At 39.9% G+C, this 25,861-nt stretch overlaps 1 protein-coding gene across 1 annotated transcript; it reads left to right on the forward strand.

The window, feature by feature from the left end:
- The first annotated feature begins 830 nt into the window (after nucleotides 1-830).
- LOC149005240 (uncharacterized) lies at nucleotides 831-3,334 on the forward strand. Its single transcript, XM_089135821.1, has 2 exons — nucleotides 831-1,005; nucleotides 2,985-3,334. The coding sequence occupies exons 1-2, from the start codon at nucleotides 831-833 to the stop codon at nucleotides 3,332-3,334; spliced, it is 525 nt and encodes a 174-aa protein (XP_088991947.1).
- The last annotated feature ends 22,527 nt before the right edge of the window (nucleotides 3,335-25,861 follow it).

Consider the following 25,861-nt stretch of genomic DNA (forward strand, 5'->3'; position numbering starts at 1 on the left):
CTGGTTGAACGATCCTGATGAAATCTACAAGATCATGACAAACACAATATTTTGGAATTACTTGGAAGAAAAATTCAAACCTCTTGACCAGAGTCTCATACAAGTTCAACCTGATCAGCAAGCTTGGGGGCTCGTGTTGTGACTAAAATATCCCAATCCCGGTTCAGGCCGGTTCACTCAATCTTATGACAATTCGATTGGTTTTAATTAATCAAATAAAGCAATCTATGGGTCTGCCCAAGAACTATGAAGAAGGGCTAATCATGGCCATCCAATCCTATGCTATAATCTGACGGTCACAAGTTAAAAGCGAACAGGCGGGAAATCTATATATAAAGAAACAATGAACTTGTCAAGGGTAAGTCTCTCAAATCAACCTGAACACTAATTCTTCTGATTCACTCCATTAGAACACCTCAGAAGCTCCTTGGAGCTCTAAAGCATTGCTGTCATAATCCTGACTAGATCGTTAGAGACGCGACGCCGATCAAGACGATCGGCTCCATTTCTCACTGGTGTTCTATTTTTCAGGAACGAGAGACTGATCAAGGAATCAAGCAAGTTAGATCGAATTAGATCTAAGTTAGATTGGTGTTGAAGCTATGGTTCGAGATCTCTTGCAAATTTAGTACCAACAAAATGTTATGTTTCATGGATGCATATTCTGGATACAACCAGATACTTATGAAAAAGAGGATCAACCCCACACGGTGTTAATGACCAACCAAGAAAGCTACTATTATAAGGTAATGCCTTTCGGTTTGAAAAACGCTAGAGCAACATACCAAAGGGTAGTGAACAAATTATTCGTTGATCAGATTGGTTGTAACATGGAAGTGTATGTGGATGATCTCTTGGTGAAAAGTAAAATTAAGGTAGATCACCTTTCTGATCTGGAAGAATGCTTTGACGTTCTGAGGAGGAATGGAATGAGACTTAATCCTGAAAAATGTGCATTTGGGGTCTTGTTAGAAAAATTCTTAGGGAACATGGTCACCCAAAGAGGTATTGAGGCGAATCCAGAAAAAAATAAAGGCTATCTTAGACATGGTGCCTCCAAACAACATGAAAGAAATTCAAAGCTTGACAGGGAAGATAGAGGCCCTGAGTAGATTTATCTCTCGATCTGGAGATAAATCTACACCTTTCTTCAAGGCACTAAAGAACTTAAATGCACAGAATCAGTTTAGGAGGTCAGAAGATTGCCAAACTTCATTTGAAGAGCTAAAAAGGAGACTAACTAGTCTGCTAGTGTTGTCTCGGCCAATTCTAGGGGAGGCTTTACAAATATATTTATCTTCTTCAAAAGCAGCAATGAGCACAGTATTAATACGAGAAGAATGTATAATTCAAAATCCAATTTACTTTGTAAATCATACATTGCTAGATGTGGAGACTAGATATCCTGAATTTCAAAAACAAGCCTTGGCCCTGATAGTGGCAGCCCGAAAGCTTAGACTGTATTTTTAGGCACTTTCTATTATCGTTTTGACTAACTGGCCATTGAAAAACATTCTTCATAAGCTTGACCTTGTTGGAAGAATGGTATCCTAGGCAGTAGAGTTAATAGAACATGATATTGATTATAAGCCCAAAACTGCAATAAAAGCACAGGTCCTAGCAGATTTTGTCGCTAAGAATGTCTCGCCACCCATGGATCGAGGAAATCCTAGTGAAATCCCTAGTAGATGGATTCTCCATGTTGACTACTCAAGTCACTCTCGGGGATTTGTAGCAGGTTTAATTCTCCAAAGTCCAGCTGGCTTTGTCATTCAAAGTGCACTCCACTTTGAATTCCATGCTTTCAACAATGAAGCATAATATGAACCTCTAATCGTTGGACTTCGTCTGGACAAGTCATTATGTGTGCAAGATGTTGAAGTTAAAAGTGACTTTGAGTTGGTTGTCAGCCAAGTGATGGGAGTGTATGAAGTAAAGGATGATAGAATGATTAGCTATCCCAAAAAGGTGCTTGAATGCAATACGTGGTTCTTATGATTTATTATAGTAAGAATACCGAGAAGCTAGAACATGATGGCAGATTCCTTAGCAAAGTTAGCCTCAGTAAAAATTGGCTTCCTTGCCCCAAGTAGTATATATTGAAGAGCTAAGTTCTCCAACATACTTAAGAGTTTGAAATAATGGAAATTGATGGTGAGTCATCTTAGATGGATCCTATAGTAGAATATCTTAGAGATGACATTCTGCATGTTGACAAAGAAAAGGCTAGCTAGAACCTATAAGAGGAGATTAGCAAAGTTTATTTTGAAAAATGGATTGCTCTATAAAAGAACAATTTCAAGACCACTTATGAAATGTTTGGGACCAACTGATGCACAGTATACACTGGCAGAGGTCCACGAGGGAATTTGTGGGAGTCACATTGGAGGAAGAGCTTTGGTCTACAAAGTTCTAAGGTAAGGATTTTATTGGCCATGGATGCGAGTCTGAAGCGATAGATTATGTGAAGAAGTGCCACCAGTGTCAAATCCATGCTCCAATACATAAGCAACTTGCTAATTAGTTGATTCCAATTTTAAACCCTATACCTTTTGCTATGTGGGGGATGGATATCCTTGGTCCGTTTCTTGTAGTGTTAGGAGGAAGAAAGTATGTGGTAGCAGCAATTGATTATTTTACGAAATGGGTAGAAGCTGAAGCTTTGTCAACAACTACTACTACAAGTCAAATAGAAAAGTTTTTCAGAAACAAAATCATATTCAGATTTAGTCTATCCAAAGTTTTGCTTACGGATCATGGCACACAATTTGACAATGAATGGTTCAAAGAATTATGTACACGTTATCATATTGAATACAAAACTTCTTTTGTAGCTTATCCTCAGTGCAATGGATAGATTGAAATAACAAACAAATCTCTTCTTCAAGGGATTAAGAGAAGACCGGATGAAGCAAACACTCTATGGGTAGATGAAGTACCGTATGTACTTTGGGCATACTGAACCACAGTTCGAACTCTAACAGGGGAGACGCCTTTCAAACTGGCATATGGATTTGAAGCTCTAGCTCATGTGGAGGTAATAGCTGGGTCCAAAAAATCAGAGGAATTCAATCTAGTAGCAAATGAAGAGCGTCTAAGGGCAAACCTAGAGTTCTTGGATGAGGTCGAAGAATGTGCGTTATATCAAAATATAGAATACCAAAGGAGGACAACGGCATATTATAACGCGCAGATCAGGCCCAGATTCTTCAGAGTTGGTGATTTGGTTTTGAGGAAGAAATCAATGTCAAATCCCAGAAATTGTGAAAAGCTATCTACAAATTGGGAAGGACCCTATGTGGTAGTTAAAGCTGTTAGTTCTAATACTTACTAGCTTAGAGATCTACATGGAAGTTGTTTGAGACGACCATGGAATGTAATTCATCTCAAGAAGTATTATCAGTAATAAATAAGAGAGTTCTTGTTGTTTGAAATGTTTTGACTATTTCGAATCATCCTCATCATCCAAATTGGTTCCTCATCAGCCGTTAAGGCCCTTGTCATCCGTTTTCCCTAAAGGCTTCTGATCAGCCATTTTTCATATAGGCAGAGGATGATCAAAGACTTTCCGTAAGTCATGCTTTCTGTAAGCCAAAGCTTTCTGAAGCTGATCAAAGACTTTCCGTAAGTCAGGCTTTCCATAAGCCAAAGCTTTCCAAAGCTAACCAAAGACTTTCTGTAAGTCAGGCTTTTCGTAAGCCAAAGCTTTCTAAAGTTGATCAAAGACTTTCCATAAGTTAGGCTTTCCATAAGCCAAAGCTTTCCGAAGCTGATCAAAGACTTTCCATAAGTTAGGCTTTTCGTAAGCCAAAGGTTTCCGAAGCTGATCAAAGACTTTTCGTAAGTCAAGCTTTTCATAAGCTAATTAAGACTTTCCTTAAGTCAGGCAACTTTCAGTCACGTAAAAAACTTCTAATCAGCCATTAAGGCTCTCTTCAACCATTTTCTCAAGGGCTTCATCAGCTATTCTTTTCTAAGAATGCCTCATCAGCAAGTTTTTCACAGAGTTCTTGATTAGCAAATTTTGCATAAAGTTCGGAGGAAAGATTATGCAGTTATACAAATTCTTCAAGGTCTATATCAACAGCAAGCACGTGGGAAAAAATGAAATTGGATCAAAAGTTATATCTTAAGGGAAAAAATGATCAAGAGTACAAAATGTTGTAGTTGATCAGGAATGAAAGAAAAATTTTAACATCAGAAAAATTCAGGAAATTCTTGGAGCCAGGAAAAATTCTTGAATCAAGGAAGCATTTGTCTCTTTAGGAGGGGTGGCTGGAATCTTTTTCTTCAGTAGAGTTTTTGTCAACAGAATCATCACTATCAGAACCAGAAGTTTCCTCTTCTGTGGAGTCTTCACTTTCAAATTCTTCTGAAGAATTATCATCTTCAGGGTGTTTGATTTTCTGAAGGTCAAAGAATCTACTGGTTGGGAGAAAGCGAGAAGGAACCACTTTGAAGTCCATTTTAGGATGAATCTTACAAACTTCACCCCAAACTTCATCACAATAGACTCTTAGCATGTTTCTACAAAATCCCAAGAGCAGGATTATCTTTTGCTTGCTCGATAGCTTCGGTAACAACCTTGATGGAGTTCTGATAATCATTATGCAGTTCTTTTTCTCGAATTCAAATTGGCTTTTTTTCTTCTCAAAGGCTTCCTCTAAAGCTGTCTTTTACTAAAAAATCACATTCAAGCTGGCATATAAGTTGTCTCTTTCAATTTCCAACTCAAATTTCTCTCATGAAAGAGAATCAATAATTCCTTGTAGCCGTCTATTTCCTCTTTCCAGGCTTGAATTTTTCTTCTCAGCTCTGTAAGACCTAACCAGTAATTCATCCTTCTCTTGTTCAATGCTTTGGGACCATGCTATCGCCTTTCCAACTTTTGGCAAATTTCTTCTCTTTCATGCTTGGCAAGTCTGGCTCTTTCCTAAGCATCATTCTTCATCATCTCCATTTGTACGAGTTCTTCTTTCTGTTTCATAACAGAAGGTTTCAAATTGGAATTTTCCTCTTGCAATTCAGCACAGAGATCAAAACATAAGGTAAAATCATCTTGTAAACCCTCAATCTCAGAACCCGCATCTAATCTTCTCTTTGATATTTTGAAATTACTTTTAAGATCTTGTACCTCATCAATCAGTTCAAAATTCTTGTTGAAATCATGGTTCTCTAAGGAAAGAACTTTTTCCCTTTCCAAAACTTCATAAGAAGCATAAAAGGCAGCACCAAAACATCTGCAAGCATGTCAAAAAGGTCAGTACAGAAGGGATTGAAAGAGAAGATTAATCATGAAATACAATGAAAAAAATAGATTTATTTATGACCCCCAGCATGAGAGTAAAGACTGAAATCACTCATGGTAGCCGTTTCTCTTTTTTCATGGGGAATCCTACCCTTGGTTCCCATTCACGGGCAACCTCCCAGTTCCAATTGACAGTGTGATTTTCTTTCAAATTCCAAGAAGGCTTGAAGTGATCTCCGGAGTTAGCAACACTCTAAGTGTCTTCAAGCATGGCAGGATCAGCTGGTGACCAAGTGGAAATGTTAATTGCTTCATGGAGGTTGGGAGCTATTACAGCATCATTAGAGGCAACCTGAAGGTCAACCACTTCAATTGTTGGATTTTCTTGACTTCCAGTCCTAGCAGAAGGCTCAATCTGCATGTCAGGATCTGGGGGGATGACATCTAGGGCGAAATCTTGAACATTGTCAGGAATGACATCTAGAATAACATCTAGAACAACATTCGGTATGGCATTCAGAACAAGAGGAACAATATCAAAAGCATTTTAATCAGGAACTTTTCCAAAAGCAGGGTTAGGAATGATAGGAGATTGGTCAGGATTATCTTCATCAAATAACTGATTCGCTATTTGTTCAATAATCTCACCTGCAGCATGAACGACAATTTCTTCCGCCATTTGCTCAATTGATTAATCAAGTGATCAGAAAAATCCTCACCTTTTGTTCCTGATTCAGCATTTTCTTCGAGTGAAGTATGGTTTTTACCAACAGAAGAGTGAACTGGAGACAAAAGAGTGGAGACATTATGTCCAGATGGAAGACTGACTCAGCTGCCCCCTCTGTATTCCTCTTCGCGGATTCAAAACCCTCTTTGATGGTAGGTGACACCAAAACCTTTTTACTTCTACTTTTCTTAGTAACAGTTAACTCCTGGCCTGAGGAGGGACCCATGGACCAAAGTTTTCTCCTTGAGGTCCTAGTTTTTCTTGCCTTGAATGCAAGATCCTCATCAACCACCACTTTAGTAATTCCCACATCAACATCTTCATCATCAACAATTTCTTTCAAAGCTTGTTCTTTTTCTTCCATAGACTTCTTTTTTGCACTCTTGGTCTTTCTTTTCTTCAACTTGGATTGATCAGACTCTTCATCAAAAACACTATCATTTGTTTCTTTATGTGGGGAGCATTTCTCTTTTCTCTTTCCCTTTCTGGGGCACAGTACCAGCTTCTTTTTTGGCATGAACTTCCTTTTGAATTTCAGCAAGGTTGGGGGCTTTCCAATCCCCAATTCCTGAGAGAAATATTAAATCAAAATGGAGAATAAGAAGAAAGGTATATACAAATAGAGAGAGGAAATAAGAAGATATACCTAGTAAAAGGTCGTGACAGGCTAACCCATCACCGGTTCTGAAATCATTCACATCAATTCGCTCCCCAGTGGGAAGTAAATTCCAGGTGTGTTGGTCATATTCACTAAGAGGAGGTCACTGATTCAAAGGGGATACAGATTCGGGAGTATGCAAGCACCAACGAGAATGATAGTTCGGAAAACGAATGGCACAGAAGAAGTACTTTTGCCTCCAACCTTTATTGTCATGTGGAATGGATAAGTCAGCGAAGATAGAGCAGTCGCCCAACTCAGTGGCAATGCTGGTTCTCCTTGAAAAATGGAGATTACCACGCTCGCTTCCAACTTTCAATGTGTGATCATTCCTGAAAAGATCATCGGAGGGATTGCGTCCCACTTTCTGAACAAAAGCAAAAAAGAAAAGTAGACAAGTCTCCAACTATTCGGAGTTAGTTGGCAAGGACAGATTCGGTAGTAATCAAGAAGAGATTGGAATAAAAGAATCAAAGGAATTCTAAACCCGGCTTCAAGGTGGCTAAGATAAACATCAATTACTTCAGGGTCAGTCAAGTAAGCACGGTCAAAAGGTTCTAGAGTCAAAATTTAACTTCAGGGGGAAAGCAATAATCCTGCAAGTAAGAAGATAGTTTGGACTTCTTGATTTTAGAAGGGTACCACCACTCTGGCCCAGCAGTTTTTGGGTTCTTTTTTTCTTTTTCAACATCTACAGGTTGGTAAGGAACTATCACCTCATCATGAGCATAAAGGACAGGTTCCCAATCTAATAGAGGTTGGTCAGAAGAAGGATTGGTTAGGGTCTTTTCTGAGTCAACCTTTGGCGCCTTTGATGAAGCCCCTACCTTAGACGAAGAACTGGGATCAGAAGGATCAGTGGAGTGATCCATGGAAAAGAAGAAAAGAGAGGAATGAAGGTTCAAATATTATTCAGGAAAATGATAAAATGAGTTGTAGATAACTGAGGAAAGAAAAAGAAGTCAAGTGAAGGATGAAGAAGAAAAGAGGTGACGAAAGACAAGTAAATATAGGAAGCAGGGCAACGTGATTGGAAACTCTCAAAATTTGGAGGGAAAATACACAATGATTCAAATCAATGGCCATGACTGATCCAAATCGACATTTGAGATTAATTACTTGATTTTGGAATGATGCAACTGAACACATGGATGAAGTGAGTAAGTCAAGAAAAAGGTGTTGGAATCATGCGTTGGAAGATAAGTAACATCTTGGAATCGTACTCTAGAAGATAAGTAACATCTTGGAATTGTACGCTGGAAGATAAATAACATCTGTGAGAAAATTGAAACCCGCATTTATGAAGGAGTGGAAAAGGCTGACGAGTGGAGATCCTCATCAGATATTCGAGAAAGTTTGGGGGCTGGGCTCTGTTTTTGAAATGATTAAAGAGGCTAAGCATTTTTTCAAGACAAGAAAAGTTCATTTTCGATGGAATTCAAGCCGTAAATCATAATTTTGGTTTTAGATAAGTTCGTTTTCGATTGTTTTAGAAATTAATTTTGGTGGTTTTAGAAACTCAAACGTTGACGAATCCGAATCTCACCATGTGGAGGCAGAATTGAGAATCAACATTCAAAATTGAGTACTTGAACAGGAATGGTCAACTTCAAAAGCAGATGCAAAAAAGGAACGGCTCTGATTGAATTCAGTATCCATTGATGACCTCTCCAGCTCAAAGTTGAACTTGACGATACTTGATGAACTCCCAATGTCACATCCTCCCAGCCGGTACCCTAACTGGCATACCCGAGAGTGTGATCCACAGCCCAAAAGATCAAGTTTAGGAACGATCATATCCATTTCGCACAATAACATAATCAAAAGCAAGAGCAAATCATAATGTTCAAGTAATTTATAATAAAAGTCAAGAAAGGATCTCAGAAGGATCACAAAAAAATATATTAGAGTGCGGAATAACAAGATACCAAATCAAAAGACCATTGTAGAGTATAGCGGAAATATACCCTACAAACACATACGGAAGGTAGATCGAAATCCAAGTAAAGCTCTAAGCTAATACAAGTAAAGTAAAAGATAAGTCTAGAAGAAACAAAGGAAATCTAATCCACATCTTCAGTCAGCTCTTCTTGTTCTTCAGTCTTCATCTTCTTCACCTTGCGCTTCCTCATACGGGCCGTCAAAGAAATCTAAACCTGTAGAGAAGTCTAACAACAGATTGTACAAAAAAAAGGAATGAGTTTCGAAAGAAACTCAATAAGGCAAGTTAATCCATAACAACATAAACAACATGGAAGCAAACCATAACAAGATGCAATGCAATATGAAACAAGTAATGTATGTATGCATCTAAACTCTATGTATGCTAGTCTCTATGGCAGACATGCTTTAAGTCATAGCATTGTACTTCTCTGGGTAGGTTAGTCACTCGGCTCCAGTAGGCAGTGGGTTCGGGCATCCCTCTCGGACAAACCATGGTAAGGGGTTAAGTCAACACACTCTCTCACAAGAATTTGGCATAAGTACCGGCGCATGTCAGGGAAAAGCCTAGCCCAATGCAAGTCATCTAGTCAGTTACATCAAGTCAGTTCCAGATACTTCCATTCCTCCCCTCTCGGGATCCTTTCCGGTATCCTTCACACTAGAGTCACGGATATTACTCACCGGATTCATCAACCCTATTGGTTATCCACATATGGTAAACGGGAAGCTCTCATGTCCTCTCACGGATATAACTCACCGGTCTCGAATGCCCATGAGCCCAAGTCTAGCCATATGCAACCCTCCAATAAATGGCCCCCACAATGTGATTCCCGTCCTCTCACGGATATAACTCACCGGTCTCGAGTGCCCGTGAATCCCCATTGCTACCACGGGTCGTTCGGTCTAAATACCCTTCCGAATCGGGTCTGATATAACAGGGGTGTATCCTAGCCAAACACCACTAGACATCCCTAGGTATGACAACCATTGATTCGGGAAAGCGTCGATGGGCATCTTCGGAGAACATCCCATACTATTCCCTCCGATGTCCAAGGACAAAAGCATCAAAAGGATACTCCCCAATCCCAAACCAAATTTAAGCAAACACATTCTCAGAACAGTCATGACATACACAACCAGCAGTTCATCATATACAAGAGAATGTAAAAGCAGAAATCAGATTAGGCAATAATCAGTAACTCATATATCATGAATAATAAAAAGACAATATAAACAAGTGCTACTGTTCCCACAGTAGGAGATCAGAATTAAAATACAATAACAGTAGGTAATCTCATAGTTTCATAAAGTAGAAACCAGAGAACAAGCAATCTATGTAGTTAAGGAATTAACTGTCCTTACCTTGATTATCGCCGAAGATAATCCAAAGATCAAAGAGAGAGGCTCCAAACTTAGCAAATAAACCCCTAACAATCATAGATATAACATTAGGAAAGATACCTAAAAGATCAGAGAGCAAACGAATCAAATCGAGCAAAAATTGAAGCTACTGACTTGATTGGTCGATTGCCTTGGTATACTGACCCAGTCGACCAATCGAGTCAGTAAGGGATAGTGAAAACTGTTTTGGCCATAACTTCTTCGTTTGAAGTCGGATTGATCCGAAATTCGAAGGGGAACTTTCTAGGATGTATTAGAATCATATGGGAAGATAAGATCATCAAGTCATGGTAAAAAGATGGGTTCTTGATTTGACCCAAGAAACTAGGGTTTCAACCTTATGGTTCCCATAATAAGGTTATGATCACGGAAAGAGAGGGAATGATTGTTATCAAGAAAATAACAAGAAATCATAGGAAATCTAGTTTAGGTTAATAGAAACATTGCCCATGAGGTTTCCCTCACATGGGAGGTTACCAAAAGGTTTCCAGAAAGATCATACAAGGGTAGGGTTTCAAGGATTAGGGTTAGGGTTTCAAGATTAGGGTTTCAAGAATTCAACTGGCTGGGGTTGAGATCATGATGATGATCATAGATCTCAAGGAACAAGATGAGATCATGGAGTGGATGGTTGCAAGAGTGCATCATCTTCTTCCTGGTCTCAGCCAAGAACAGATTAAAGAAAGAAAATCAGAGATGGAGAAGAAAGAAAAGAGAGTAGACATACCTTTGATGCGAGAGGAAGAAGATTACTTCAAGTCTTGTGAGAGATCACCAAGGAATGCAAGGGAATTGATTAGATTAGGGTTCTAACTCGTTCCAGAGGCTTAGGAGGCAGATGAGGCGGAGTATTCCCGAGATTAGACTTAAATAGAAGAAACAGGACCAAATTGGTAAATTCAGACACCATTGGTCGATTGATTGGTCTGTTGGTCCAATCGACCAATGAATCGACCAATCAGGACAGCAAGGTTCAAACAGGGATTCGGAGGGCTATACAGGGTCAAATTGAATGAGGTTTTCTTCTACGAGTCAATCAAGAAGTCTAGTTTCCAAAAATACTTTCGGATCAAGAATGGGAGTTCATTAGGTCCACCAACTAGGCTCACCTTCTTCGATGCGCAAGAAGGATTTGTCAGACATAGTTCAGCAACTTTGGATAGGGATTTGGAAGGTTATATGGGGTCAAATTGAGTGGGGTTTTCTCCTGGAAGTCCATTAAGAAGTCTAGTTTCGGAAAATATAATCGGATTGAGCACAGGAGTTCATTAGGTATTTCAACTAATTCACCCCTCTTCGGTGCGCAGATTCAGAACAAAACTGATGGCTCTCATGGAAAGGCTAGGGGTAATCAAGATTCACCCTAGGGAAAGAGAAACAAAGAATGCACAATCTGAAAAGGTGTTGGGAAGTTTCCAATAGATAAAAGAACATTAGGGTCTCAGATATGGTTACCTCTCATAAGAGTTGGTTACCTCCCATGAGAGTTACCCATAATTAACTCTTACAAAAACAACCCAAGATAGATAAAGGAACATCTCATTAATATTTCAAAATCAAGAATGGAATTAGGAAGGGTCTACCAATGAGAGGAAAGAATGTAAATAAATTCAAAGGAAAGAAATCCTAATATCCCATGGGAAGACTAGGGAGAATAAAGATTCACCCTAGGGAATAAAGATAAAGAAATCATAATAAAGAAAGTCTTGGGGAGGATCCAATGAATTAATAGAAAATAGAAGGGTTGCCAATTGATCCAAGGAAAAACAAGGATCAACTCCTCAATCATGAGGACACAAGGGAAGGTCATGGTAATAGTATGAGACCTTCCCCACAATCATAAAGATAGGTAGAAAATTCAGGGAAAGTATCATCAAGATTGTTGGTGGAATCAAATTCAAGAATCATCGCCATATGGCTTCAAGAACATAGAGTGAAATGGGGAATTCACTCTAGGGCTAAAAGAATTAGAGAAGAGATCATTACAGCAGTGTAATACCCTTCTCATAATCAGAATATCAGAAGTAGAGAAGAAAGAATGAATTAAAGAAGAAATGAATTGAATACTAACCTTTTAGAAGAGAAACCGATGTAGAAATCTAAAGAGATGTTTGAGAATCTTTCTTGGCTTCGAAGGAGAGGATCTAGGGCTCTTCCCACGTTCTCCAAAGGTTTAGAACAGATTGTGATTGGAAAACATGGAGTTCCCCCTCTTTAAATAGCACAAAGAGTCCAAGAATTACTAGGATTTCACCAAACTGACCAAATTGACCTTGTTGATTGATTGGTTGCCAAAAAGGAAGATCTAAGGTCCTTTCCACGTTCCATAGAGAGTTAGAAACCTAGAGGGAAAGTTTACCACGAAATTTAAAGAAATAAAGCTTTTAAAAACCTTAAAAACAGAAAATTACCAAAATGCCACTGCCTGGACAGCTTGTTCAAAAATAGGGATTTAATGGGCCTAACTTCAATATTTTTGGATGGGCTTCTTTCAACGCATCATACTACTTACCTAGTATGGAGGGATGTCTTCAAACCAGGTCCAACTAAGCTTTAGGTCCATCAACCAAGTTCTTCTTCACTAGTGAGTAGTTCAACACCAAATCAATTAAGGTTTCCATAAGGAAACACCATCATCAATATCCATGGGTTTTGGGTCAAACACCATATCTTCTACTGAGATGGCCCACAAAGACATCATCCCTCATTTTGGGACATTGGATCAACCCTAAGAGAAAGGTCTGACATGGCTTCCTAAGATTTTCAAAGATAGTAAAACTGAAATCACGGTCAAACTTCAAAGTCAACATTAAACAAAACTGAAATCACGGTCCAACTTCAAAGTCAACATTTAAACAAACCCTTCTTTTACCCAAAACAGATAGGGTGCCCTGGCTAGGTTTGGGCTGGATTTCACACCCAAGATCAAATGATGAGCTCAGGATTCTGATGAGCTCTATGATGCAATAGATTGAACTTAGAATCTCTGATGAATTCGTTTGATCGAGGGATGAGCTCGAAAGTTTCTGATGAGCTCCACAGGTTGGCAAATGAGCTCAAAATTCTGATGAGCTCTACAATGCAATAGATTGAACTCAAAATTTCTGACAAACTCTCTCAACTGAAGGATGAACTCAACGTTCAAACAATTCCTCATGACTGGAGATGAGCTCAAGTACTGAAGAATTCTCACAACCCATGCTAGATGAAGAGATGAATTAAGAATTTTCCAACCAAAAGTAGTTCTACTAATCAGAAGAAAGGTTAAACCTCTGGACCAGAGTTTCAATTTTATTTCAACCTGATTAGCAGGCTTGAGGCTCATGTTCTGAATAAATTACCCCCAAACCCAGTTCATACCGGCCTGACTGGGACCGACCAATGATACGAATAAGCTAGCGGCTCCGCCCGAAGGCCATACAAGGATCCAATCCTGGCCACCCGATCTAAATCATCCAATCGACGGTCGCTAGTGGCTCAGGTCGATTGAAGGAGCCTATAAATAGGGTTGTGACATGCATGATAGGTAAGACATTCAAATTCATTCACTAGAACTGGCAACTTTCTCGCTGATATACCTTCAAGCTCTGCAGAAGCTCCCAGTGAGCTCTGCAACCCTAATTCTCAGTCATCCATTGACTTTGTAACACCCCACCCAGCTGGATCCGATCATACCTGAATACCCATGGGGGTGATACACTACAAGATCTAGGTTCAGTGACAATTCCATACAATACACAATAAAGTACAATTAAATGGAAAGGAAATAAAACAAGTTCAAGTATTTAATTATCAAGAATGAAAGAAAGGATTACAATAGTTCAAAACTTCCCTTCAAAAACTAAACACTAGAGTTTCATGAAAAGAAAGAATGTCTAAAGTCTACAGCAGAAAATAATCTAAGAAAACTCTAAGGAAAGGTAACTCCATAAGAGAAATCCTGACATAAGCAGGAAGCATCATGTACTTCCACTTCTTTTCCAATTACGCCATCCTGATAGCCACTTGACAAAGGATCCTCAACGAAAGTGGGATCCTCATAACCTATAGTGAGTCTATAAAAACAAACAAAATAATGGAATGAGTTCATAAAACTCAGTGAGGTAACTAACATTCACATCATATATTCATCCAATTTCCATGTCATAATTCATAAGACAATCATGTATTTAATAATATAAATAAATAGATGCATGGTGATGATATGTGGTTCCTAACTCTATAATGTAGTCTCTATGGCAGACACACATTAAGTGTAAACACCAATCTCCTTTGGGCGGTCTCAGTCACTCACCCTCAACAAGAGGTGTCTATTAGGTTCTCTGCGGTTGTTGGGTAAAGTCCTGTTGAACCATTGTTGGGGTTTAGGTCACCACTCTCTTTGTGAAATCCAGCCCCAAACCTAGCCTGGACACCCTATTTGTTTTGAAGAAATAAGTGACTTGTTGATGTTTGACCTTGAAGTGGGACCCAAAGTTCAGTATGACTATGTTTAAAAGGTCCTAGGAAGTCAAGCCAGGCCTCTCCCTTAGTGTTGATCCGAAGGCCTGAAGTGAAGGAAGAAGACCTTGTGGGCCATCTCAATAGAAGACATGGTGTCTGATCCAAAATCCATGGAGATTGATGATGGAGTCCCCTTTTTGGAATCTTGTCTGGATTGGAGATGAACTGCACCTTGATGTTTAAGAGCTTAGTTGATGGACCTAAAGCCTAGTTGGACATGGTTTGAAGGCATTCCTCTATACTAGGTAAGTTGCTTGTTGAGTTGGGAGAAGCCCCATAAAAAATATTGAGTTTTGGAGCTTGAAATCCCTATTTTTGGGCTTGCTGTCAGGCTGGGTCAACTGGGCCAATCAACCCAGCTAGGCTGCCAAGAGAGGGGCTTATGCGTAAAACTTTATCTTTCTTAGATTATTGGTGCTCTATATGGAATTTCGTGGTAACCAGCCCCATTATGTTCCTAAGCCTTTGGAGAACGTGGGAAGCACCCTAGAGCCTCCTCCTCAAGCCAAGGAAGATCCCCAAGCTTTGCCTCCAAGTTTCTATTTTGATTCTTCTTTAACAAGGTTGGTATTTTACCTCTCTCTTCTCTAATCTCTTCTCTCTATTGTTCTAGCTTATTGTTTTGAATGTAAGGAAGGTATTACACTACTGTAATTGCCTATTCCTCGATCTCCTTTGACCTAAAGTGAAACCCCATTCACTTTATGCATTCCTTGAAGCCATATGGCAATTCTCCATGTTTTTTTATTAGTTTTGTTAACATGATTCATCATCCTTATAAGTTGTTGTCTTAACCTATTGTAGACTTGTTTCTTATCAATTTCTAAGCATGATCTACTGTATTCTATTCCTTTTGAATGAAGAATCTCCATTCATTCCATTGATGCTATGATCTCAATATTTGATTTTCTAAAAGAGATCATTAATATCTTCATGCATGCATGTTTAATCTTAATTCACTAACATGTTAGATACATTCTCATGTTAGTATTCATCTCTGATCTATTGCTAGTGATCCTCTTGAGTGAATCCTTAATTCTCCTTTGCATCCATGGTTGTTTTCATCGAAAACCATGTTGTTGATCAAATTAGAAAGTCATGTTTCCAAATTAATAAGTATTGTTGTAGGTATGTTTTTTTTTTTTTTTTTTTTTTTTTTTTTTGTGTGGTATCATGGATGGTATCTAATCCATGCTAGATAGTATGTTTATGTGAAGTTCCCCTTTGAATTTCGAGGCAATCAGACTTCAAACGAGGAAGTTATGACCAATTTAGTGTTTGTTGTCGCGTACTATTCACTGGGTAGACTGCTTGGGTCTACTAGGCCAGGCTACTCAGCCAATCAACCCACAGTGATAGTAACTCCATTTTTTATCCGTTTCGACTCCTATCTCTTGGATTTACCTCTTATGACCTATACATGTTTTCTCAAGCTTCTTTAGGTGATTTTGGATATGTTCTTTGATTTCTTACTTGAAGATTATAAGTTCGGATTATGAGGTGAGTATTCCTACTCACAATATGTTTATTTACATGTCTTGTTGTAATATGACAAAAATGAATGACCTAGTTACTGCTGTTTCAATTTTTTTACATCATCATATGTCTGTAGTTATAGTAGCTTGTCCATATTGTGAATTGCATATTAGAATTGATTATTGATTATGAGAATGTGATATGGATTATGATATGGGTATGAATGTGAATGTGATGTGTATGGAATCATGATGTGATGTGGATGCCTATGTTGTAGTTGTGGAATGGGGAATGCCCTTTTGGCGTTTCTGTCTTTGGACACCAATGGAAGTGGTATGACGCTTTCCTTTGGTGCCCCTTGACTCTTTCCCTGACTGTAAAACCCAGCCCTAACCTTGACCCGGAAACCTTGTTATTTGTAGGTCCGATGACCCGAAGTAAAGTAAGAAGTCAGCTTTGGGCCATCCCAGTAGAGGACTTGGTGTCTGGCTTTGAATCCATGAGAGTTGATGATGAAGTTCTATTTATGGAAACTGAATCTTGATGAAGATCGGATTAGTTGATGGACTTGGAGTGCTCTCTATCTTGGTTTGAAGGCATTTCTACCTATTAGGTAAGTCACTTGACATGTGTGCAAAACCCCTTTAGGATTGGATTTGATCTGGGTCTTCAATTCCCTGTTTTGGAACTTGTCGAAGCATTGGTCGACCGATTGGTCGACTGGGCCGATCGACCAATCCACTCGACCAATGAGTCTTGTCTTTGGCAATTAGGTTTTTCTTGCTCTATTTAAGTCCAATCTCGAGTCTACTTTGTATTTGCTGCCTCCAAACTCTTTGGAACGAACCAAAGACCTCTGCAAGTCATCTCCCTTGCATCCTTGGTGATTTTCTTGACGGATCTTCGTCGAAACTCTTCCTTTTGCATCAAAAGGTATGTCTACACTCTCTTCTTCTCTTCTATCTCTTATTTTCTTTCCTTTTTGAGTTGAGACAGTAGAGGAGATGCTGCATTCTCTGTTGCAAACATCTCTGGACTTGTCTCTCATGATCATCCTAAGGATTAGAGGCTAGAACAATGATCTTAACCATGATCATTGCAAGCTTTTGAAGGAATCATGATCAAACCATGATCTAATCTTGTTAAACTTCTGATTTGAATTCTGATCTCCTTGGATCTTCTATATTGATCATGTTAGTAGCCAATTGCTGTGTTTTCTTTTCATGAACCATGATCTATCAATCTCTAGTTGTTCTCTTCTACCATACTATGTGTTCCTCATGAATCATGGTAGTTACATATATGGTTGGTTTTGTTTCCTTATTTAAATTTATGCTTTTAAGCCTAGTTCCTTGAAGATCTAAGTATGTTTTCATGATACCTTTACCTGAAGCAATGATCCATCCTCCTATTGTTCTTGTCTTTGATTTCTATTTCGAATTCATCAAGATCCATGGTTGATCTAATTATGGTAACTTTTTGTTTCCTAATTTGGATCTTGATGTCTTGTTTGGATTAATGTTTTGAGGTCCCCTATATGTTAGAATACTACTGATGTAGTTTACCCCTTGATTAGTACCCTTTTGAACCACCAAATTCGGATTTCATATCTTAAAACTCTGTTTTTTTTAGGATATCTTTCGCATTGGTCGATTGATTGGTCGATGGGCGATCAACCAATCCACTCGACCAATGAGTACAAAGCAACTCCAGAATTGGTTTGTGTTGGATGTTTTGGTATCTTTTTCGTTAGGGATCTTTCCTAATATGTTGTATACACTTGTTTAGGACCTTCTTCTCAAGTTTGCCAAGATCTTACTTGATTTCTTAGGATTCCTTTGCGAGTTATAAAAGGTAAGGATGGTTATTTCCTTAATTACATAGATAGCATGAATCTAGTTTCTATATTTGAATATCATTGACATGTTTCCTAAATTAGATTCTTACAATGATATACTACTGTTGCATAACTTTGATTACATTAGCATTACTTATTCATATTAAATTGGTTCATGTATGATTTACTTACCAATTATATACAAGTTGATTGTAATTATTGATTTCTTTCCATATATGAAGTTACCATATATGTGATGATATGAATTGATGCATGTGTATGCTTAAGTATGGTTTGGAAAGGAGAGGTGTCCTTTTGACACTCTTGTCCTTGGACTACTACGGGAATATTATGGGATGTTTCCGGAGATGCCCTCTGGACACCTTCCTAAACTATTGGATGACATATCTAGGATTGTCTAGTAGTGTTTGGCTAGGATGTCCCGTTATGTCAGACCCTAATCGGAGGGGTATTGAGACCGAACGACCCGTGGTAGCAATGGGGATTCATGGGCGCTCAAGACCGGTAACCAACCCGTGAGAGGACAGGAATCACATTGTGGGGGCCATTTATTGGTAGGGTTGCATATGGTTAGACTTGGGCTCACGGGCGCTTAAGACCGGTAACCAACCCGTGAGAGGACGTGAGAGCTTCCCGTTTACCATATGTGGATGATCAATAGGGTTGATGAGTCCGTAGTCAGGGACTATGAGGACTCTAGTGTGAAGGATACCGGAAAGGATCGTCAGGGACGAGGAATGGACGTATCTGGATCTGACTTGATGTAACTAAGTAGAAGACTTGCATTTGGCTAGGTTTTACCCTGACATGCGCCGGTACTTAGACCAATGGTGATGTGAGAGAGTGGTGACTTAACCCCCAGCCATGGAATGTCCCGAGGGATGCCGGACCCATTACCAACTGATGATGAGTGATTGAGACCTTCCTAAAGAAGTACGGTGCTATGACTTAAAGCATGTCTGCCATTAGAGACCAGCATACATAGAGTTAGATTCATTCATTCATTGCTTGTCTCATATCATATTTCATTTATGTTTGTTCTAAAATCCTGCCATTTATGTTATTATGGATTTAACTGCCTTACTGAGTTTCTTTGAAACTCATTCCTTTATTGTACAATGTTTGTTAGACTATCCTGCAGGTACTGAATACTATGACGGTTCCTATGAAGAAGCGCAAGGCGAAGAGGCATATCTCCAGGAAGGTGATTGCGGTTACCACAATTACACTGAAGATCCCGCGAGTGGTTATGATCCGTACGATGCTTAGTCCGACCATTGAGTGGAAGCGTCCTTGTGCCATTTATGAGATTTACACTTATAAGGATTTTGTCTATAAAGTGGAGAACAATTTAGTTACCCATTGTACTTGCTACTGGGATTAGATTTTGTCTAGTTTATTCTCTTTTAGAGCTACTTTTCCGCTGGTTGTAGAGTGGGATTTTCGCCTCACTTTACTTATCTGTTTGACACTCTGATTATATCTAGTACTCTGATTCATTTATGATTCATTCTTTCCTTATTGGATCTATGGTTTATCTTCCGCACTTTTATTATGATTGTTCATGATTATGTTATTGTTTACGTGGGAGGTTGATTACTCGATACCTGATCTTCGGGCTGTGGATCACACTCTCGGGTATGCCAGATAGGGTACCGGCTGGGAGGACGTGACAGATTGGTATCAGAACCCAAGTTTCGAGGAGATCCTAACCACAAAAGACAATAACTGAACATTCCTGAGTCATTGATCTGAAATGACTCTTCTACTCTTAGAAGTGAATAATAGAACACTGAATTAGAAACTTAACCTTTGAGGCATAACAAAACATTTCCGAATAACATACCATAATTATACTTGAACAAATGTCACTAATGCAAGGAAAAGAAAGGTGCATAATATACAATAATTAAGTGAAACAAAATGAACTTCATTAATTTCAAAAGTTTTTACAACGATTACATCTGAAATGCATAAATGGAAATCCTAGGGTACAGGTCTATCTAGGTGATCTTCTCGATCTCTCGTATGCTCGAACTCCTCCGCTAGCCGAGTCACCCGATGCTCTATCCTATCCCGTCGTGACTCCATCCTCTCATACATTTGCTCTCGTCCGACCTCCATCCTCTCTAGCATGGAAGTCATCGATCTCATCCGTGCCCCAAGATCTGAAGTCTCCGGAACTGCATGTGAAGGGCCACCCGCCTCGAAGTGTGATGAAGGAAACTCGGGATGCACCGGCTCAGCCTCGTGCATATCCGCATCATCTCCGGCCCGATCATCACTATCGAGACCGATATCCTCTCCTCCATCCTCCGACCCCCGATCCTCATCCTCCGACTCCTCATCATCCTCACCCTCCGGACCAGAGATCTCTCTCGATCGCTGCACGTCTCATCCGACGAATGGTCCGAGTCCCAATAGAGTATCCCTGTGAACCAGTGTCCACTGGTGTATCCTCGAAGCTCACCCCGAAATGCCTGAAGATCAAGGTCAATAGCCTCCCATAGCAAAGGTTCCGCATGCTAGGTGTCACGTCCTCCCAGCCGGTACCCTATCTGGCATACCCGAGAGTGTGATCCACAGCCCGAAGATCAGGTATCGAGTGATCAGCCTCCCACATAAACAATAACATAATCATGAACAATCATAATAAAAGTGCGGAAGATAAACCATAGATCCAATAAAGAAAGAATGAATCATAAATGAATCAGAATGATAGATATAATCAGAGTATCAAACAGATAAGTAAAGTGAGGCAAAAATCCCACTCTACAACCAGCGGAAAAGTAGCTCTAAAAAGAATAAACTAGGTAAAATCTAATCCCAGTAGCAAGTACATTGGGTAACTAAATTGTTCTCCACTTTATAGACAACATCCTTATAAGTGTAAATCTCATAAATAGCACAAGGACGCTTCCACTCAATGGTCGGACTAAGCATCGTACGGAGCATAACCACTCGCGGGATCTTCAGTGTAATTGTGGTAACCGCAATCACCTTCCTAGAGATATGTCTCCTCGCCTTGCGCTTCTTCATAGGGATCGTCATAGTATTCAGTACCTGCAGGATAGTCTAACAAACATTGTACAATAAAGGAATGAGTTTCAAAGAAACTCGGTAGAAGGCGATTAAAATCCATAATAACATAAATGGCAGGATTCCAGAACAAACATAAATGCAATATGATATGAGACAAGCAATGAATGAATGAATCTAACTCTATGTATGCTGGTCACTATTGGCAGACATGCTTTAAGTCATAGCACCGTACTACTTTAGGAAAGTCCACTCACATCCTCAACCATTTAAGATATCTTGGATTCTCTCACGGATCATTTCACCGGTCTTGAGCAGCCGAATGGTAATGGGTCCTTCATCCCTCAAGACAAACCATGGCAGGGGGTTAAGTCAACACACTCTCTCACAACCATTTGGCATAAGTACTGACGCATGTCAGGGTAAAACCTAGCCAAATGCAAGTCTTCTACTTAGTTACATCAAGTCAGATCCAGATACGTCCATTCCTCGTCCCTGACGATCCTTTCCGGTATCCTTCACACTAGAGTCCTCATAGTCCCTGACTACGGACTCATCAACCCTATTGATCATCCACATATGGTAAACGGGAAGCTCTCACGTCCTCTCACGGGTTAGTTACCGGTCTTAAGCGCCCGTGAGCCCAAGTCTAACCATATGCAACCCTACCAATAAATGGCCCCCACAATGTGATTCCTGTCCTCTCACGGGTTGGTTACCGGTCTTGAGCACCCATGAATCCCCATTGCTACCACGGGTCGTTCGGTCTCAATACCCCTCCGATTAGGGTCTGACATAACAGGACATCCTAGCCAAACACTACTAGACAATCCTAGATATGTCATCCAACAGTTTAGGAAGGTGTCCAGAGGGCATCTCCGGAAGCATCCCATAATATTCCCGTACTAGTCCAAGGACAAAAGTGTCAAAAGGACACCTCTCCTTTCCAAACCATACTTAAGCATACACATGCATCAATTCATATCATCACAATCAATTAATCATAAACAAGTAATGCTAATGTAATCGAAGTTATACAACAGTAGTATATCATTGTAAGAATCTAATTTAGGAAACATGTCAATGATATTCAAATATAGAAACTAGATTCATGCTATCTATGTAATTAAGGAAATAACCATCCTTACCTTTTATAACTTGCAAAGGGATCCTAAGAAATCAAGTAAGATCTTGGCAAACTTGAGAAGAAGGTCCTAAACAAGTATATACAACATATTAGGAAAGATCCCTAACAGAAAAGATACCAAAACATCCAACACAGACCAATTCTGGAGTTGCTATACTCATTGGTCGAGTGGATTGGTCGACTGGCCCAGTCGACCAATCAGTCGACCAATGCAGACAGTAGCCTAAAAAAAACAGAGTTTTAAGATATGAAATCCGAATTTGGTGGTTCAAAAGGGTACTAATCAAGGGGTAAACTACATCAGTAGTATTCTAACATATAGGGGACCTCAAAACACCAATCAAATCAAGACATCAAGATCCAAATTAGGAAACAAAAAGTTACCATAATTAGATCAACCATGGATCTTGATGAATTCGAAATAGAAATCAAAGACAAGAACAATAGAAGGATGGATCATTGCTTCAGGTAAAGGTATCATGAAAACATACTTAAATCTTCAAGGAACTAGGCTTAAAAGCATAAATTTAAATAAGGAAACAAAACCTACCATATATGTAACTACCATGATTCATGAAGAACACATAGTATGGTAGAAGAGAACAACTAGAGATTGATAGATCATGGTTCATGAAAAGAAAACACAGCAATTGGCTACTAACATGATCAATATAGAAGAACCAAGGAGATCAGAATTCAAATCAGAAGTTTAACAAGATTAGATCATGGTTTGATCATGATTCCTTCAAAAGCTTGCAATGATCATGGTTAAGATCATTGTTCTAGCCTCAAATCCTGAGGATGATCATGAGAACATGTTCAGAGATGTTTCCAACAGAGAATACAGCATCTCTTCTACTGTCTCAACTCAAAAAGGAAAGAAAAACAAAGATGGAGGAGGAGAAGAAGAGAGAGTAGACATACCTTTTGATGCAAAAGGAAGAGTTTCGACGAAGATCCGTCAAGAAAACACCAAGGATGCAAGGGAGATGACTTGCAGAGGTCTTTGGTTCGTTCCAAAGAGTTTGGAGGCAGCAAATACGAAGTGGACTCGAGATTGGACTTAAATAGAGCAAGAAAAACCTAATTGCCAAAGACAGCACTCATTGGTCGAGTGGATTGGTCGACTGGCCCAGTCGACCAATCATCGACCAATGCTCGACAAAGAAGTCCAAAACAAGGAATTGAAGGCCCGGATCAAATCCAATCCTAAAGGGGTTTTGCACACAAGTCAAGTGACTTACCTAATAGGTAGAAATGCCTTCAAACCAAGATAGAGAGCACTCCAAGTCCATCAACTAATCCGGTCTTCATCAAGATTCAGTTTCCATAAATAGAACTTCATCATCAACTTTCATGGATTCAAAACCAGACACCAAGTCCTCCACTGGGATGGCCCAAAGCTGACTTCTTACTTTACTCCGGGTCATCGGACCTACAAATAACAAGGTTTCCGGGTCAAGGTTAGGGCTGGGTTTTACACTAGGCCGCAGAACTAAGTCCAGCATGACCTGCTGAATGATGTAGGAGAGATCGATCTCGAAGCCCATGGAGATGCGGTAGATGACTAAGGCCTCCATCACTGTGACCCGATGGTGATGTCCGGCTTTCAGCATAATGTTTCGGCCGACTATGCGACCGATAATCCGTGCAGAATCCGTCATCCGTCCGCTGGTCCACGGAGTGAAGCATCGACGGCTATCCCATAGCGTAGAGCATATCTCGCGTAGCTCGTACGGCATTCAGATGGCTGTCCGGATCTGCTCCTGCGGGTATCCACACACACCTGCTTGTGGATAGTAAGGAACCCTGCAAGATCTCAGCCGGTGTCCGGGTGGAGAAGCGAATCCGAGTCCGGAAGACCCTACTCCCGAGGACAAGTCTAAGTGGATGTCCTTGGCCTCGAGCCTCCTCTGTGTAGGTAAGGTTGCTGAAGAACAACCTCACTAGTTTCGGGTATACCGGCAGATCCTCGGTGAAGAGATGAGTCCACCGCAATGTGTCGAATCTCTGCCGAATCCTAAAGGCTACGAGCTGGCGTAAGTGAAGTAGACGTCCCATCTCAATATTGCGAGACCTGAAGTAGGCCTCGTACAAGAACTCGGCCCGAGGTGTGTCAAACATGTCCGATCTCCTAACCTCCCGTCTAGGCTCGAAGGAACCCGACCTCGCCCCTAAGAGCACCTACAATGCGACCACGACCTCTACCTCGTCCTCGCCCTCCCCTCTGCATAGTGCGTATTTGTGAAAGAAACAAGAGACAATTCCAGTTAGTGCTACTTTAAGATTTGAGCCAAAAGGGTATTTTCGTAATTTTTCGGAAAATTTCAAATTTGGGGGAAATTTGATTTGAACATACTAGCATGTGCGCAATACTTGGAATTTCATGTCTATGAAGTTTGTTTGATGAAAATCGATCGAAAACTTGGATTAAAGCGAAAAATTCAGCAAGAAGGAAATTTGGGGATTTTGCAATTTAGGTCAAAATTGGATTTTTGAAAAGTTGAAATTGGTTAAATCAAATTGTATGGACCTATCTACAATGTCATCTTGAGCATGTAGCATTTGATCTCGTGCGAAAATTTCAAGCGGTTTGAGAGAAAACGGAATTTTTCTAAAGATATCGATTTCGGTATGAAAACGTTGCGAGATGAACACCAATATGTTAAAACTTGTTGTCTATGCATGGCATTGTATTTAAAACCTAGGGAATATGTTTCTAAGCATTCCTAAGCATGATTTCTAGCATTGGATACAAGCAAAGCATGGTTTTGATTGAAATGCAAGCATGAGAAGATGAAAATGGAAGAAAGAATGAGAGATTTACCTTGTTTGTGATGATTGTGGGTTGTTGTGTTGTTGTTGAAGCACCAAATCACCTCAAGAACACTTGTGAGAACCTTTGGAGACTTTCCCTAGAGCTCTCTCACCTTTGGAAGAAGTTAGAATGAGGTTGGAATGTGGAAATGAGGCTTATAATGTGAATTTTCGCATTCTGTCTGCATTGGTCGACTCATTGGTCGGGTCGATCGACCAATCACTCGACCAATGATCACAGAGACCTCTTTTGCTGTTGAATTTTTGGAAAATGTGATTTTTGCCTTATGGATTATTGTTTGATGACTATATGGATATATTTAAGCATGATTTAAGTTTTCAAATCATTTGGACTTGTGGTTTATGTTAAAACTTCGAAATTCGGTATTTTGATGTTCTCGGTTTTGCAGAATGGTTACTCTGAGAAGTGGGCGTGGTGAATCCAGTGGTCAAGGAGGTGGTGAAATACCTCATGGAAGTGGTGAAATACCTCATGGAGGTGGTGAGATACCTAATGTTGATCAAGGTACCCATGAGATACCTGGTGCCCCGAATGTTGGAAGTTTCCGAGATATTGCCAATATTATGGGCAATATGATGCAGCAGCAAGCAGCTCAGTTCAACCAGATGTTGGTGGGTTTTATGACTCTGCATAATGAGACTCGAGCTGGTGCTAATGTGAATCCTCATGCCGCAGTCCGGAATGCGGGAGGTTTAGCTGGAACTCCTCATACTGCCCTGATGGAGAGTTTTCTGAAGATGCAAGTACCCACTTTCACTGGAGTTACCAAGGACCCCTTGTTTCCTAACAAGTGGCTTCATGAGTTGGAGAAGGCTTTCCGACATCTGCAATGCTCGGAAGCTCAGAAGATTCTGTTCGCTGAACAGAAGTTGCAACAAGAAGCTGATGCATGGTGGATCTCCACTCGACCTGTTTTGGAAGGTTTGCATGCAGGAGTTGTAACTTGGGAATTGTTCAAAGAGGCTTTTTGTATGAATTACTTTCCCCAGGCGGTGAAAGATGCAAAGGAAGCTGAGTTCAT

This window comes from Hakea prostrata, chromosome 9, assembly GCF_041222555.1.
Source record: "Hakea prostrata isolate BN-2017 chromosome 9, UWA_Hpros_2, whole genome shotgun sequence".
NCBI classification, from domain to species: Eukaryota; Viridiplantae; Streptophyta; class Magnoliopsida; order Proteales; family Proteaceae; genus Hakea; species Hakea prostrata.